Source organism: Chiroxiphia lanceolata, chromosome 3 (assembly GCF_009829145.1).
Source record: "Chiroxiphia lanceolata isolate bChiLan1 chromosome 3, bChiLan1.pri, whole genome shotgun sequence".
Classification (NCBI taxonomy): Eukaryota; Metazoa; Chordata; class Aves; order Passeriformes; family Pipridae; genus Chiroxiphia; species Chiroxiphia lanceolata.
The window spans coordinates 39,212,719-39,230,075 of NC_045639.1; the positions used below are offsets into that span (position 1 = coordinate 39,212,719).

The 17,357-nt window shown below is 34.7% G+C and overlaps 1 protein-coding gene across 8 annotated transcripts in view; it reads right to left on the reverse strand.

The window, feature by feature from the left end:
• The window catches only part of RYR2 (ryanodine receptor 2), a 392,367-nt gene that overhangs the window by 196,146 nt on the left and 178,864 nt on the right, over nucleotides 1-17,357 (reverse strand). For all 8 annotated transcript variants that reach the window (XR_004355863.1, XM_032681773.1, XM_032681774.1 and 5 more), the window contains 2 exons: nucleotides 7,428-7,502; nucleotides 4,142-4,298 (listed from right to left, as the gene is read on the reverse strand). Coding sequence is in view for 7 of the 8 variants with exons in the window: in XM_032681773.1 (XP_032537664.1) it covers nucleotides 4,142-4,298; nucleotides 7,428-7,502 (232 nt within the window). In the remaining variant the exon portion in view is untranslated. The remainder of the gene's footprint in view (nucleotides 1-4,141; nucleotides 4,299-7,427; nucleotides 7,503-17,357) is intronic.

Here is a 17,357-nt window from a genome sequence, read left to right on the forward strand (position 1 = left end):
AGCATAAAAATTGCAGTGCCAACAATTTGTCAAACAAGATCTCTGTTCTCAGCAACGTAAGTACACTAACAGCTTTATGTGTAGGCTTAGAGCCCAGACTGAATTCAATCCCATAATCTGTTTCCTGCAAAAAAATATAGTAGCCAGGAAAGCATAGTGTAAAAACCGGACTAAATACAGGATAGAAATGGAAGACTAGAGGATGATCTGGGGCAGCAGGCATTAGAGCATTCATGTGGGGACATTGAGATTTTTGGGGGAGTGAACAGGAACCACAAATTTTTTATAAAGGGGAAGATTTGAATGGAATGCTGGTTTTATGTCAATAAACAGTAGGTAGTACAGTAGAGAAAGTACATATAATAAATCAACCTCATTATCCACTGTAAAATACTGTTTACCAGTGAAAATTAGGATCCGAAAAACATCAGCAATAACCACGTCACCAATTAATAATTGCACATTGGTAGAGATATTAAATTATGCTAGTTTCCAGCCTCCTACACACTTACCACATATGTAACCTGTCATTACTTAACCATCTGTTAATTCTTCCTACTGCATTTTTACACAGAAAACCTTAAGTTTTATTGCAGTCTACACCTATTCTAGACCAATTCTCAGACCATATACTTTTCTCTAAACAAGGATCAAAAATCTTCATTTATTACACTGGAACAAACAAGTGGGTTTTGCAACAGTCTGTAAAGCACCTCAGTAATGCAAAGCAACAAGAGTGAATTGGAAATGAACAGATTTAATGAACAATATACCAGATTTTCTCCAGAAGGATGTGCTCTTTATAAATAGTTCGTATAGTTTGTGAACAATCTTCACACTTTTGTTGTGGGCTAAATGAACAAAATCATTTAAAATGGTTTCATCTTACTGTTGAAAAAATTATTCAATGAAGCCTCACCTTAAATGTGTTATTTCACTCTAATGTTTCTGTTTAATTTCTTATAACAGTCCAAAATGGATTCCCATGATTAAGGCCTGTCCTTTCAACTTTACCTCTTGTCATCCGACCCAACCTATAACTTTTGTGGCATACTTTTAGTCAGGACTGATATTCTAAAAGATCTCACTGGTTGCAAGAAGCTAATTCGTGACTGCTTTTTAAGCTGATAATAATATATATTCTATGAAATTTTTTGTAAGAAAAAGTTGAAGACAAAAATACAAGCCATTAAATTTTATTTAAATTGATATATTTCTGTCCACTGGAAAATACTACAGACAGAAAAAGCGGACTATGTACAAAATATATAAACATTTCTAAATTGGTAAAATTACCTTATTTCAGTGGGAGAGTGATATTAAACCAAATGCTTTCTATTAAAATGAATCAATATTGAGCAAATGGAAAAGAGAAAAAAAAATCCTCAAAACTCAAGTCTATAAAAGAGATATGTTTGGGAGATAAATTGTAGATACCTGTGGACATCCTGTGTTGAGTGAAGTGAGACCACAAGAGCAAAAAAAAAGAAAAAAGTATTTTTTGAATTTCAGATGATTGAAAAGCTTCAGCTTTCTAGTTCTCTTCTGGGTTACTTTTTAAATGCAGTACTGGGAAGCTAATATGTCTAAGATGATGAGCCCTTGCCAAATAATAAGGGTAAAACAATAATAAATGATAAGCCTTTACATTTGCATCTGAATCTTCAGATTTACAGGGGATACATTTTCAATATTTTCTCTGCAAACATGAAAGCCACTTTTCATTTAGGAATTGAAGTTATTATCTTCTCACATGCTTGAAGGAACCTAGTCTTTAACACTTTCTTCTCCTTCATTTGTTTTTGCCTATTTAGAGCTAACTTACACTTGCACAACAAGTGGGATCTTCATAATTCTTCTCATTTTTCTTCTACTTTTCAGGTAGTGGAAGGAAGAACTATGACTGTGGCAAAATAAAAAGGGCTGAAATACCTATAAGAAATATCCAGCTCCTTGAAATACTTCCAGGTATTAATGCTCTGTAGTCAGTAAAGAAGGTTAGGGACTCCCTCTTATCCACGAATAATTTTTTGTGTGCTAACAGCACAAGGGAAAGGTTGAATGATTTTTCTTTCAACATGCATTTTTCATTTTCATACATGCTCAGAGGCAAAGAGACTCTAAGTCTGCTCACCTTCTCTACAGAAACCTTCCTAGGACTGCTATAATTTTGAAATCTTTATTTTAACACTCTTTTCCAGAGAAGGAAGGCACCTGAAAATTTTTAATGCCTGTATCCTAATAAAGTGAAACATGACACTCCTATAAGAAGTCCAAAGCAGGACACTGAATTCCAGAATCAATCAGGTTGGAAGGGACCACAGTGGGTCATCTGGTCCAACCTCCTTGCTCAAGCAGGGTCATCCTAGAGCACATGGCACAGGATTGCATCCAGACTGGATTCATACTCAGCAATGAAGTGCAAACCATATACTCCTCCCCTGTGGTATCTCTGTAATTCCTGTCAAATAAGTCTTTAGTTAAAATGAATGTGGACATCCACAACATTTACTTCAAATATGATCTTCCAAACTTTCAATTTCTTTGAAAGTCCATATTTAAGCATCAGTAAGACTGTATTTTTCATGTGCTGATTAGTTTATAGACCTCTCTGAGAATTCTCTCATGTTACTTCAAGAATTGATTACCATAACATGTTTCTACCTGCCCCAAAGGCTTTTATCTCTGCTGTGCTCATCATAGAATAAGTTTGGTCACTAAAAACAACTAACCAAAATATGCTAACCTTTTATTTTGAGCATAGTAGAACAAAACCATTTCAAAATATAAATTCTCAAAATAATTCCAAATAAGCAAATTCAGGCTGAAAAAAAATAAAAAGAAGAAACTTCAAATACAACATTATCTAATCTCCAAAACACATGTGCATATGCTCCTCAGAAAAAAAGAGACAAACCACCTCATTCATATCAACAAAAGATATTCCGTATTGGTAACAATTCTTGCCTTCAAGTATTTTTTTGGCTAAATAAAACATGTAACAGCAGAGTTACAATAACAGTATATTGTTCCACTCTTTTTGGAATAACCCCTGCTGAAAACCCATCTTGAAAATCAGTGAATGGATTATTCTATCCCTCTTGCTTTAAAGTGTTGAGATCTATAATAGCTGCAACAGGAAATCCCCGATGCATTGCCTTAAAACATTTAAGCATTTTTATGACTTTTCTAATTGGTTTTAAAAAAGATACACTGTCTGCATGTCATAACAATCATCTGAAATACAGTCTTTGTTATCAGAATGCAAAAGGCTATATACCTGCTTTTGGGTGTCTATTCTTTTCTTATTTACCCAAGCAGGCAACTAATTAAAAGATGTATAGTAAATGCTACAGAAGAGCTATTGAGTAATTCTGTTTACTATTACTATATATTTTAGAAGATAATTTTTTACAACAACAGAATTATTGCTGGCAAATTCTTAGAGACACCATGCAACAGGTGAAAAGTATGAGAAATCAAAGGACATTAAAGAATTTATCTTATTATTATTATACTACAAAAGTATATTACTATACTAGAAAAAAGTACTGTTTTAAACTTTAAATGCTTATTGAAGGTGTCAAAATGAAAACTCAAACTACGGTAACTTCAGATTAGACCACAATAAAGTATCTGCTGAAAGAAATCCTGAATTTCCAATTTAAATTCAGTAACCCACAATACTACAAATTTTTCCTATGACAGCCAAGAGATCTAAGCAGTGAAGAACCAGAGAAGTTAATCAGAAAAACAAATTAGAATTGAGTAAACTGTTCAAAAGCGGGCGAGCAGGACAAAAAATCCCCAACTAACAAAAAATACACAAAAAAAAACCCCTAACCCAAAACAAAACAAACAAATAAACAAAAAAAAAAAGAAAACAAAAAAAAATCAACCAAACAAACAAAATAAACCAACACACCACAAACAGACAGACAGGTAGCAATACACAAAGAAAGTATTCATAAAAGAAGCATTGTAGATATTGATTATACTCAGTTTTGGATTTTTTTCAACAGTGAAAAGCAGAAGGCTCCAGTAATCAATGCAATCACAACAAACAGAAAATATCTAAATGTTGTTTTCCAAAGAGATTGAAATTAGTACTAGTTATACTAATGCTGCACTGATTCCATACCTTGGAAGACCGAAAACAGAATGCTGTAGATTTTACATCTGCCTTCTCTTTGTCTGTAAGAAGAAGACTCTTGTCATCCAGAAGACTTAAATATTTTCCCGTCGTTATATGCCTCAGTCTGAACGGCTGTCCCCATCTAATGTGGCTGCCACTCCACCTAAGAGAGTTCATAGAAAACATTTAGTTACAAAAAAAAAAAGAGGAATATTTTAACTACTGGCAAAAATATTTTACAGTACATTATATTTTCAACTACTTGGTGAAAAGATAAAATTCTAAATGTTGGAGTATCAGCAAGAAAATGGCTATTTTGTGGCTATAAAACTATTCTAATAAATAATCTTAACATCCTAATATCTTCCTTTGCACAGTCTGCTTTCGTTCAGACTGAATTCCTCATGAGAAACAGTACAGACCGCCTACAGAAAAGGCGGTTTATGCTGTACACAAAGAGCTTAGATCTGCCAGTTCTCTCTCCAATACTTCATCTACCAGCAGCTGGGTTTGTTCACTCTCCCAGAGTCCTCATCTTCTAGCAGTCAGCACACTTTAAGCACACTTAAAATACTGTGCAAAAATAAAATAGATAAACAAATAAATAAAGAAACTTCCTAAAATAAATAAGAAAACTTATTAAGAATGGCCCAGATTCTTCATATAGGAGGAAATAAAGGAAGAAAGGCAAAGCTTGTCTAAGCTCTCCAACAATTACTCTAAATACAGATCACAGGTTTCTGACTTCTTGCCTTAAACTGAAAATTCAGCCCTTCTGTACTTCCTGATTAATTCCTGAAAACAAACTTGTGTAGGGGTTACTAAGGAGTATGTATTTCACAAAGGCTTTTCAGAAGGCTTTTCAAATATTCCTTAGATCGGAAAACGGTCACAGCTAGGATGTTTTCCTGGGTCTTCACAAAACTTTCTTCAGTCTTATATCTTCAAAAGTTTGTATTTCAGATGTATGTGGCATGCTACTCTTTAGAGAGGAAATCATACACTTATTTTGTATTTGCAAAATACTCATTATAATGGAATTATGACATAATGTCACAGTTCTGATGTGCTTTTGCAAATACTAGAAATTCTCTATGCTTACTGTGGTTTTAAAAAAATAAGTTTTTATGCATATGTTTTGTATATATTCATGTACAAATCTGCAAATCCCTTAATTAGCACTCTAGCATGTTTAAGTCATTTTTGTTTTCTATGACATATAGATGTAGCAGATTAGAGCACTTACCTATTCAATAACAATACCTGGTTGTTTAAATGTGTTTTCTTAAGAGTTGGTCATACTGTACGCAAAGTATGGAAAACCAATTTGGCAGACATTTTCAAATCCGTGAGTTTTTAAAATGCTTCTATTTTGTAACAAGATTTATTACATTTCAGTGATTAAACTTCTACACCTTTTTAGTTACTGATTCTAAAGAGGTCAGAAGAATGAAAAGGTTTTCACCCTCAACTGTCTTCTTTTTTAGATTAGAGCCTCTTCTGTTTAAGTTGAGGGAGCTCTGAGGAACAAGGAAATACAGAAGTTTTATGTCTTAGAAACACATTTCCCTTTTTCTGTCTTCTGCACAGCAAAGTTGGTATACTCCACAAAAGGACATCTAAATCCAGTGTTCTAGCGTTAACTTCTGTTCTCAAGTCAGTAAAATGTCAGATCATGAATCTCAGCTATTGTGTTGCTGAGTCTGGTAAAATACATGAGTTCTGCACCTTTCATATTACAGGTCATGCTGGGGAGTTGCCTTTTCTCTTGTTTGATTCAATTTTCTCTTGGACCCAAGAGCTATGGACCATAAGAAAAAAAAAAGAAAGAAAGAAAAAAGTAGTGCAATTGAGCCATGTCCCTAATTCATCCCTGCAGGATAGAAAAATAGCAACCATGTGCATTTACGTGTAAAGTCCCTTGAGCAGAAAGAATCTTGTGAAGCCATTTCTGACTACTAAAAACATTTTTCTGCAATGTGAGAATATGATCCCCGTCGCCTTTTGAGAAAGAAAGCAATGCTGAGTAATAGTATTTGGCATTCTATGGCATGGAATCTGCACAGGTACACTACCCAGGCCATTTTTATGGGACTTCTCTACTTAAGAACAGAGTGGAGGAAAAATGGTTCCTTTAGAATCATACAATTTTAGCACAATATTATATCTACAGTCATTCTGGGAAGGACTACAACTTATTGAGAACTTCAGGCATGCATATATTAAGCTACAAATATGCATTTGCATGAATGGTAGTGGACTGCAATTCAACAATGAATGTATAGAGCTATTATAATATTATATAGGAAATAGGTTGGTGAGGGACTTGACTTGCAGGAGAGAGCATTATTCTTGGGATTTTATTTGTTTGGGGTTTTTTTCCTGGTAAGAAAATCTTGAAAAGAAAGATTACCACTGCCTTCATTGGAGTTGTTTTGACAGATCTTACAATTTCTTTCTGTCATACATGTTCAAATGTTTACCTTTTAAAAGTTTGTATAAAATGCCTATTGAAGTGAGATATATCATGGTTGTAACAGATGGTTCCTGAATCTCCAGATTGGTCCAGTACTACTGCTTATCAGGGAATTACACATCATGAGGAAAATAAAAAGCCAGAAATCCTTCCAAAGTTTCATTGTTGTCACTGTCTCAAAGTCTATTTTAGTCCAAAGGAAAAATCTCACTGCCCTATCACTGACATTTAACGTCATCTTATTAATAAAATGCACACACAGAAAACAGCATCATTAGAGTGTAACCTTTTCATAAGATGTCCTGATTCAATCTCTAAAAATCAATCATTTATTAGTCTCCAGAAACTGTATCACAAGTACATATTGTAACACTATTTAAGTGCAATTTTACACTGCAATTACCTTAACAAACAAGGCACAATTCCTTACTATCACTCCAACACTTCCAACAATGCATGATATCATTTTTTTTTTGTAAATTTTTTACTTCCAAATGGCTTAAGCAAGTTGGGGGAAAGGGTGTCACACATGAATTTTTTTTTAAAAAATCAGTCCTGTTTATGTATGTATGTGTTAAAAAAGTAAATGGTGAATTCAGTGACAGCTATAACAACATCAAAAAATAATCAAAACACACACATACTCTACAGGAAGTTATTTAATTTTAGTGAAAGTGGTATAGAGTAATTTTTAAAGCTTATTTTAGTTTTACTAGTCTGGATTTATCATTATCATTCTGATTTTATAGGATCACTCTTACAGTACAAAAAGTGTCTTGCCAAAGGTATTTCTTTTCTGAGATGGATTTTACTTACGCAACTCTTAGAGTCTCTAGTCGCCAAAGGGAACGAGCGTGAATGGACACAGCGCCACCTTCATAATGGACAGTTCTGAAAACCAAGCAAAGCCACAGACTAAATGCTCAGCAGAATTCATCATACACGTTTGTTCATTTAATCACATCTCTCATTTTAAGACTGTCAAACAATTATTGCATTTGTCAGATTCAAAGGTTATTAGATTCAAAACCCACCCATCAATTAAACCTTCAGATTTAGTTACTCAAATTTTGTTTTTATTGTCCTTAGCATCCATTATTGTGACATTCATAACAGCAAAGTTTATACAGTGTTTGCTTAGACATTTTTCTTAGTGTTTTAAAGATAGAAAATCCGGGGAGGGGGAAATAATATCAATAGCCTGATAATTAGAATATTTCTAGATTCTAACATAAATATAAGTAATTATAAAGATTTGTGATCATTGCATACATCTCCTAAGAAAGGTAGTGTTTTCTCAGAACTTATACTATTAAAGTAATTGCAACTTATTACATTGAATCATGAAAATTTACTCAATTAGCACTTTATTTTATTACCATAACACCTAAAGTCTTACAACCCCACTGATACAGTTTTCACACATCTCAGATGTTAATAGCTTCCTATTTACAATTGACCTCTCTAGTTCCTGCATATACCCAAAAATCTAAGTGTCTCTAGAAAACAGTCAGCTAAGCCTAAAAAAGGTGAAGGGTTTTTCCTCCATTATTCTGCACACAGATAAGTGATATATATTGGATGCACGAAAGAGCTGAGACTTATGGTCAAGAAAAGCCCTCAGTATGTAACCTGATTTGTCTTAAAAGTAAACACTAAGGAAAGTTAGCATTGCCATTCTAGATGTAGAGAGCCATTCTTTGGATTGCTTCCTGTCTGCGTCTGTATTTCCATCCTATGGCCTTTCCTTTGGGAAAATAAATAAAGGAGTCACTTATGCAAAGGAGTGCTGTCATTATGCTTATCAGATCAAGCACATCAGGGAACACTGTCAAAGAATGGCCTAGTTTTATGGATCCTGGAAGAGCTTATGGATTGAGTAAATGTTGCAATCTTCAGCCAAGATCAGGCACTGCCAAAAACAGCCAGAGGCATAACTTTCAGGAATATTAATAATGAAATGGCAGGCATTCCCCAATCTTTGTTAGAAGCAATTTTTTGAGGACTACAAATTTGGAATCAAGTACATAGTACTTACTAGGCTTTAGCTTCCAAAATCCTCCTGTAGATATAATATAGAGGGACTGAATGCTTAGCACAGAGGAAAACCCAGCATTGAAAGAGACAGTTCAAAACCAAAAGAAATAGTGAGTTAGAATATGCTTCTTAGTACTATTAAGCATACATGCAACTACAGATGAGCTAAAATCATCTTGGAATATGGTAAAAAGTATTATGGAAATAAACACTTCCAGACACTGCAAAAGAATGAAAACAAATTATACAGGAGAAAAAATTAGTCAAAACCCAAAAAAAATACATCTCACTACAATTACAGAACCACTCATACTGAACATTCATGACCCAGCTATAAATGGAAAGTCTGGCGGATGCTCCATGTAGCAAGAAGAGGCTATGGGTTCATGTATAAATATGTAAAAAAATTCTCCCCTTGACCTTATATCCACTTTTTTCTCCAACCATTATCTTAGTCATTTTCTGAAATGGTTGTGGTGCTAGGAGCAGCTGACAGGTATTGGCAATTTGAATGAAATTCAAAGGCCATCTTATTTTTTATTGAAATTTACCTTCATTAGTATAGTAAAATGCAATTGCTAAACAACCTTGCATTAAGCTGCTTCTCTGTTCAGACACTCTCTCTGCTCTTCAGGTACTTGTTCAAATTTTTCTTCTGCGACTAACAGACTGAGACTGGCTTTATGTTGTAACATCTCAAAAATAACAGATTAGATGTCACCCTGGTCAGGTATTTTGGGTTAGGACTGAGAGGATGTGGGCTGTTTGTTTGGGCAGCTTGCGTGGGGGTATTGTTGTTGGGCTTTTTTTCAAAGCTGAAACGTTCTGATTACATCCTGGCATATTTCAGCATGAACCTCACTCACAAAAATGCATTGGGAATTCTTGTACTTGCATATTGCATAATAAAAAATTTAACAATTTTATTCAGCAGTATTCAAGTCATTAATTGTATGAAAAATCAGGTTGAAGCAAAGGTTTAAATTCACAAAAATGTTTCATTTTTAAGTTGGTAATTTTTTACTTTGCAGGGATGAAGTTCTTTCTCATAGTGGAAACACAGAAACTTTCACCAGTTTCTCAGTCTGATAATTCTTTCAGAGCTAGTTTTGGATTACACACAGCAATGGGTAAGTGTAACATTAAACACCTAAAAAACCTAAACACATAAAACACCTAAAAAAGTTCCCATTGTGAACTTAAAAGAATGGCTTCTCATGGGTGAAGTAGTTTTCTTTTATGTGACTATCCATCCATTATTTCCTTTCTCTGTTCCTTTAAGGGGGAGCTATCAGTCTTGGAATCATGAAGTAAGATGAGAAAATGGAAATGAAATAGAAGAGAAGAAACCCTAAAGAAAAACATGTGATTTGTTTACCAGAGGAAATAAAAAGGATTCTAGGATTGTCTCTTACTTCCATACGAACAGACAGGTACAGCAACAACAGAGGGAGTAAAGGCTGAAAGACAGTAATACGCCTTGGGGACAAAAGCCAAAAAGGTAGCAGCAAAGCTTCAGCAAAAGAATAGGTGACAGCAATCCGGAGGGGGACTGAGAAAAAGCTGGTGACTGCAGGGCTAGGGATCAAAGATCCCTACTGGGAAGCAAAAGGAGAAACCTGTAGACTGGAATCAAGGATGGAGCAACAAGACTTTGTAAGGACAGGAAAGAAGATACATGCTACAAAAAACAAGTTAGCACAGAGCATCAGAATAGGGTGTTAAGTTCTTGTATTTTTAGCTAGATACTGTCTTTGCTACAGAAAACATGGTAAAGAAAAGATGGGTTTGAATAAAAGATTTCTTTAGTGAAGGGCAAGTCACTTGGCCTTTACCATAACAGAACATATACTAACCATTGCCCCAGAGCAGATGAATAAATTCATAACCTAGACCATCTCAAAAGTCCTTCTGCTAAGGAATTGAAAGTTCATTTTTAGCTCCTTTCATTCAAATAAATGTAGTAAACTGCTCTGAGATTGCTTAAACCAACTTCCTTAGTACTTGTTATATATACCATTCGATAGGACGCACCTCATTTCTTTTTATATACTTCTGATGGCAGCTCAGTGTTGGAAAGGAAGGATGATTCATTACATTTGAATCCTCCCTGAAGTTGACATTGGTAAGCCATATCAGATACTGGCACTACTAGGTCAAATGAAACTGCTTTTTATGACACGAAATTAGCGACAAAAATTCTCTGACTCTCAAGAAGTTACAACCTATTTACATTCATAGGGTGGGGAAAAAAAATTGAGTTACAATGTGCAAAGAAGATGTACATTTGCCAAACAGTAGAGAAAACCCCCACATTACAAAACCTAATGATGAAATTATAAGTCATGTAAATGCACAAGGAAAGTGCAAATAACAGCAGAAAAAATGAGGATTAACAAGAAGCTAAAATGAGTGTTCATCTTCCTCAAAGCTTGAGATAACTTCAGAGCCATACACTAAGACTAATTCTTGATGGGTTTCTTCTATTCTTTCCAAAACACTTCATCCACATATTCTACATGTATGGATTAAGGGTATTAACCACTTTTATTTCAAAATAAAATATCTATACGTAATTCAGAACCTTTGAGACTTTTCAGTTAATCTTTATTATAAAACTTATAGTTACGTTGGTGTAATGAAGTCATTTTTTGGTCTGACCTATGACGGTAAGTTAATCATCCTTTTCCTGACTACGTCATTCTTCTATTTAATTCTCCTTAATACAAACTAGCATTGGGATGGGCCCTGAGGAGAAGCCATATGAGGAGTGGCTGACGTCACTTGGTCTGTTCAGTCTGGACAAGAGGAAACTGAGGGGAGACCTCATCGGAGTCTACAACTTCCTCATGACGGGAAGAAGAGGGGCCAACACTGATCTCTTCTCTGTGGTGACCAGTGAAAATACCCAAGGGAATGGCCTGAAATTGCATCAAAGCAGGTTTAAGTTGGATATTAGAAAGAGGTTCTTCACCCAGAGGTGGCTGGGTACTGGAACAGGCTCCCCAGGGAAGTGGTCACAGCACCAAGCCTGCCAGAGCTCAAGAAGCATTTGGATGATGCTCTTGGGCCCATAGTGTGACTCTTGGGGATGTTCCTGTGCGGGGATAAGGGCTGGACTCAATGCCCTGCCAATGCAGAAAACTGTGATTCTGTCATTTGCCTCACAGCGCCCAGGCCGTGGGTGCAGCACCAGGGACAGCGCCATGGTCCCGGCAGGACCAGCCACCCGGGAACCAATCCTGCTCTCCTCGGCTTGCTCCTGGCGCTCTCCTCCAGCTCTCTGAGAGGAGATGCACAGGCAAAGTGAGAGTAAACATCAAAAAGAAAGCTTGATATTTGAATCTATCATCTCCAACTACAACAATAAATTAATTATATAGGTTTAAAATAGACTACCATGTATCAAACCTCCTGGAGAACCATTATTGAATTCATATTCTTATTAAAGTATTGTTCAGCAGAGAGAGGGCAATCACTTCAGTGAAATTCATTGACTAAAAATGGGCATTAAATGAGGTTAAAATAAATTACATTAAATGACAGCGTTTTGATACTGCTGAAGTAGTCTTGGTTGAAGAACTTGTAAATCCTAAATTCCATAGCGAGAAAATAATGGAGTAAATCTCAGTAGCTTGAAATGAATCAGGGTGCCACAAGAACAATGGTGTACCTGAATTATACAAAAATTAATAAATCCAAATAAGATGTCAAAGTTCAAGTGAAAGAAATTGTTCCACTCCCCTCAATGACAGGCAAAGTTGTTCTGGTTTTAGTTTGAAAAATCAGTCATTTAAGACCATCACTATTCAAGGCTCAGGGTGTGGGGGAAAGGTTACTGATTTATGCTGGGTGAAAACTTTCTGAGTTCACATTTCAGTCATAAATAATCCTCCACGCATGCCAGATCCCAGCCTTTCTGGGGTATGACAGACCTCATTAGTTCATAATGCCATAACAAAGACTGTTGGAAGAGAATAGCATGGAAAGTGAACAGAAGCGGAGATTGGCTAAGTCATAATGATTTTGACCTTCATCATTTTAAAACCCTGTCCATCTCTGAGACTAACACAAAATGTTCAATGCCATTTCCAAAAGCCTTAACGTAATACGTTTCACCCAAAGAAAGTCTCAAAGGCAAGAATGACAAAACTGTTTCTGAAATTAGGCTTCACTTATACATTCCCTCATGAAGGCCTATTCCAACCCAAATGATACTTTGAAAAGCCAGGAGCACTTTGCTCTCTCTCACAGGTAATTGCTTTCTGTAACAATATATTTCTGAAGGGTCCAAATTGCACTGCAGTCATCACTTTGAAATTCATATTGCAAATCAAAATGCAAAGTAGCTGCAATGGGAAAATTCACGGTTCCCTTCTAGACTGGGAACTGAATATCAAAGCCCAACTCCTGTGTAGTATTTCAGTTCTAAAAGAATATGAAAGATGGTGGTATAATAAAAATAAGCATCACAAACCAATTAGAAAAAAACCTCATTTTTTTTACATACTTCTACTACTATCTGCTATCATCTTTTTCAGAGGGACTTCTAAGAAAAAAAATGAACTAACAAAGAAAAAACAACAACACACAGAAACCAAAAAAATCCTCCAAAACCAGAAAGCAATAAAAAACTCTACAGTCATGTCTGAATTAATAACCAGTTGACATTTCTACAGGAAAATAAAAATGACACACATAATACAGTAGTGGTAATATTGTAAAATAATTCTACTTAATTGACATATTAAAGAAAGGGGAGCTGTTGACTGATTGAATTGTGATGAATTTATTATGAACACTTTTAATTAATTTTTTTAATCAAAAGAATGAAACAATGGAAAACAATTTCACAGAACAACTTCAATGTACACCTGCTCTAACTATCAACTTCCATCACAATTAGAATAAATTTATTCATTCCTTTGATATTATAAATTCAAATGTGAAGACTCAATACTATAATTGCCAAATAACAGGGTTAAAAAAAAGTGTCACAATTTCAACAAGAAAAGATTTCAAAGGAAAGCAAAGATTATTCCAAAGTATCTGTAATACAAAAAGTGATCTAAATCTTCTGCTGGATAAACTCACAGAATCCTCCACCCAAAAAAGACGTATTAAAAATTATTAACAAATTTCTCCTGTATGAAACTGGAGGGAAGAGAGTGGGAAAGGAGACTACACAATTCTTTATTTAAAGAAAAAAACTTTTAATAAATAAAGAAAACCCTTGTGGGTCTGCCTCATTCCTACTGACAGACTGTTTATATCAGCTCATATGACAGAAGCCAGACCACCAACCACATGGACAGAGAGTGGAGGAAAAAGAGTAAAGATAAATATGGACTCCCAGCTACTGTGCTGCTGCAGAAGTTTGCCCTGCCTTTAAAGATAGAAACCAAAGTAGCCACCACAAGAACACCAAGTTGATTACAGTATGCCTTCACTTATCTACCTATATATATATTTTTTTTAATCTACATGGAAATACTTCTGAAATTTGAATTGAAGAGCTACAAAAACAACACTGTAAATTTAGGTCTAGCTTGCTAGAGATAACTAAGGCATTTTAAAGAATAAGAACACAGTTTAAGGATTCTATGCACAAGGCTTAAACCTACAACATAACTAACTAGAATATGCAGAAAATTATATTTAATTCAGTGAAATTGCACATACTTAACCTTTCGTCTGTTTCATTATTGCTCTTTATGTGGGTCAGTGACTGAAACTATCAGGGTCATGTCCACCCTGCCTGCGGCATTTTAAAAATAATACCACTTTTTTCCTCTAGTGTAATATCAAGTAACCAACATATTGCCACAAACTTCTCTATTTGCACTGCTTTCATTTGGAATGTTTTTTAATAGCAAACTATGTCTAGCAACTTCAGGGAGGATCTACTTGAAACTGCTTCCTAAGGAAACGTTAAGTTTCTGACTTGACACCAAAGTCCCTCTTCCACAAATACAATGATTCCATCCTACCCTCTAGTGATAGCAGTAGCACAATCAAAGGACCACATGGAAGAACACACAGGCTCAACAATCAAGCAAGGAAACACAGTATACACTCAGAAAAAAATTGTGAGATGTAGAAAATAATTTTATAAGCTTTTTATATGACTAATTCTACCACTGTATTAGGCCTCTTCCAGCGCAGATTTGGATAACCTTGCCTCAGAGGAGGCTTTGTTACTTACTGTAATCACAAACACAGTATCTGCACTGTCACTGCTTCATAAATCTCCACTGTTCTGAGGGTATAAACTCTCACATATACATAAACACCTTGAGAATGTGTGTTTTATTTTGAACTTCTGGTATCCTTTGAAACACTTTTATTCTCAAATTTATGCAACTGTATCAATGTTCGAAGAATAGAGTTAAACAGCAGTTAGTTTTGGAAACTGCCTAGGAGGATCCTTCACATCTAAACTATTTATTTATTTCCTAGAATAGATACCAGGTGACATGATAGAATAAAACTGTTATTTTAGTACTGTCTGATCTTTTATTTATTTGAAAAGGCATAAAGAGAAAGCCTCTGAAGAAAAATAAAAATGAGATAGAGGAATTAGTGAGTCACAACAGGTGTGAACTTCTCAGTACTTCTTTATGCCTCCATTCTACAGAGCAGAGCTGCTCTTCAGGCATACACTAGAACAAAACAAACCAATCAAAATAATCTATCACCAGACTATTTCAAAAGGCAATGATACAATAATACAGAATTACTGTACTCTAAATATATCATACCTAACCATGTCTTATGTGCAAAAGTTACAGAACTTAAATTGAAATGAAAGACAAAATAATTTATCTTACAATTTCCCACCTGCCAAAGTTACATGTATTTTTAATATAATTGTACCAGTTGTTGAATCCTACCCATCAAAATAAGGTATGCGTGCATACTGAAAACTGAAAGGAGCCACAAATTATTCTGAATAGGCAACAGTCCTAAATAGAGATAAAAGAATAGAGTTTTTAAGCAATAACTAAATTTACTAATAATTTAGGAGAAAGTATGGGGCACAGAGCAATTATACCTAACTCCATACAATTAAAAGTAATCATAGATTATATTCTAAGTTTTTTATTAAAAAAAAAATTTCAGAAAAGCAATAGAAAAACTTGAGAAAAGTAAAACATGAAAAACAACAAACTTAGTTTTATTTTGCTTGTTTATTAAAGAAAGATCCTGAACAACAAGTAAATTTTAGAATATCAAATCTGTTTTTATGAAGCACTGAGAAGCAATGTTTCTCAGTATTGCTATCAGGAAATATAAAGACAAAGACATACATACTATTTGTTCCCTACTAGCTCTGCTTCTTTTAGGGTATTAGACAGATATGGGGAAGGCAGAAAGAATTACAGAACACTACTGACACAGCAGAAAGAAATACAATTATCTGATCTGTTCACAGCCTGTCCTGCAGCTTAAGAAATCAACCATATTCTTCCCATGTTATAGGACAGAAAGATGCATCATGCGAATGCACAAGCAGATCAGATCAATTTTTTCTTAATTTGCAGCTTCTCTCTCCATTGCTGTGGTTTAGGTATAATGTTAGTCTTGTTGAAAAGAGACAGATTTTTAGTGTGCTCTTAAGCACTGAAGTTCATTACTGAAGTGCTTGATCGTCCTATAAATCTGCAGTTACACTGCAACTGAAATATTTTAAAGGAATTTTGCAGGATTTAGACTGAATAAGTAGCAAACACTATAGGATCCTATTTATCACCTTAACTTTTCATCACTTTCAGGATGAAAATAATAATAACAGTGATAAACTCCAAGCTGTAATGTATATCACATGGTAACTAAAATTAAAACATGAAATGATCACATTTTAAGTATCAGCATTTTGAACTCTCTTCTGCATTCAAAAACTATTCCCTTGTCTAAAAATGGGAAATATCCAGGAAGGGTTAGTTAGCAGTTGTATAAGAAAATACTAAATTATTTCTTATTAATATTTTAAAAATTACAGAAAATTTTTGCAGAAAATATTTGACGCAAAATATTTTATGAGACCTTCCAGAGTCTTGTCCTTATCATTACAAATAAGAATAAAATAGAATAAAAAATACAACTCTATTTGCAAATCAAGAAAATTAATTTTAAAATGAATGAATAGCACTTTCCTTGTCATGGAAATGAAGTTATCCAACATGCTGCATCAAACAAACTAATCCAAAATATAATTCAGCAACGTTTAGGCTGAAGGTAGGAATAAATTATATGACACTGCCCTACCAAAAAGAAGCTTAGGGTATATTGTATTAGAGCACATAAAAAGGATACTGATTCATCCATGCAATCGCTCCACTGAGACATGCCACTTACGGTGTCAGTCTTCTCACTACTTGGATTTTTTAGTTAACAGAGAGAGACTCATACTGAGTTGTCCTCATTCCTCTACTCCCTTTCTAGGATTTCTCAAGTCAAGAAAATAACCACAAATTAAGTTCTAGACTGCCATGACAGCTAGACCTAAGATCAATACTCAGAATAGCAGTCTTGAAGGACTGGGAAGTAATCTTACATGCCCTGTCCCGAGGAATTTTTTGTGACTATAGAAAAAATCCAGCAGTAAAAAACCAACACATTTCATTCACAGGGCTTTTAAACCAGTAAAGATGACAATAGATGATCAAAAATCACTATTGCTAATACATCTGGTGAGTGAAACAAGAC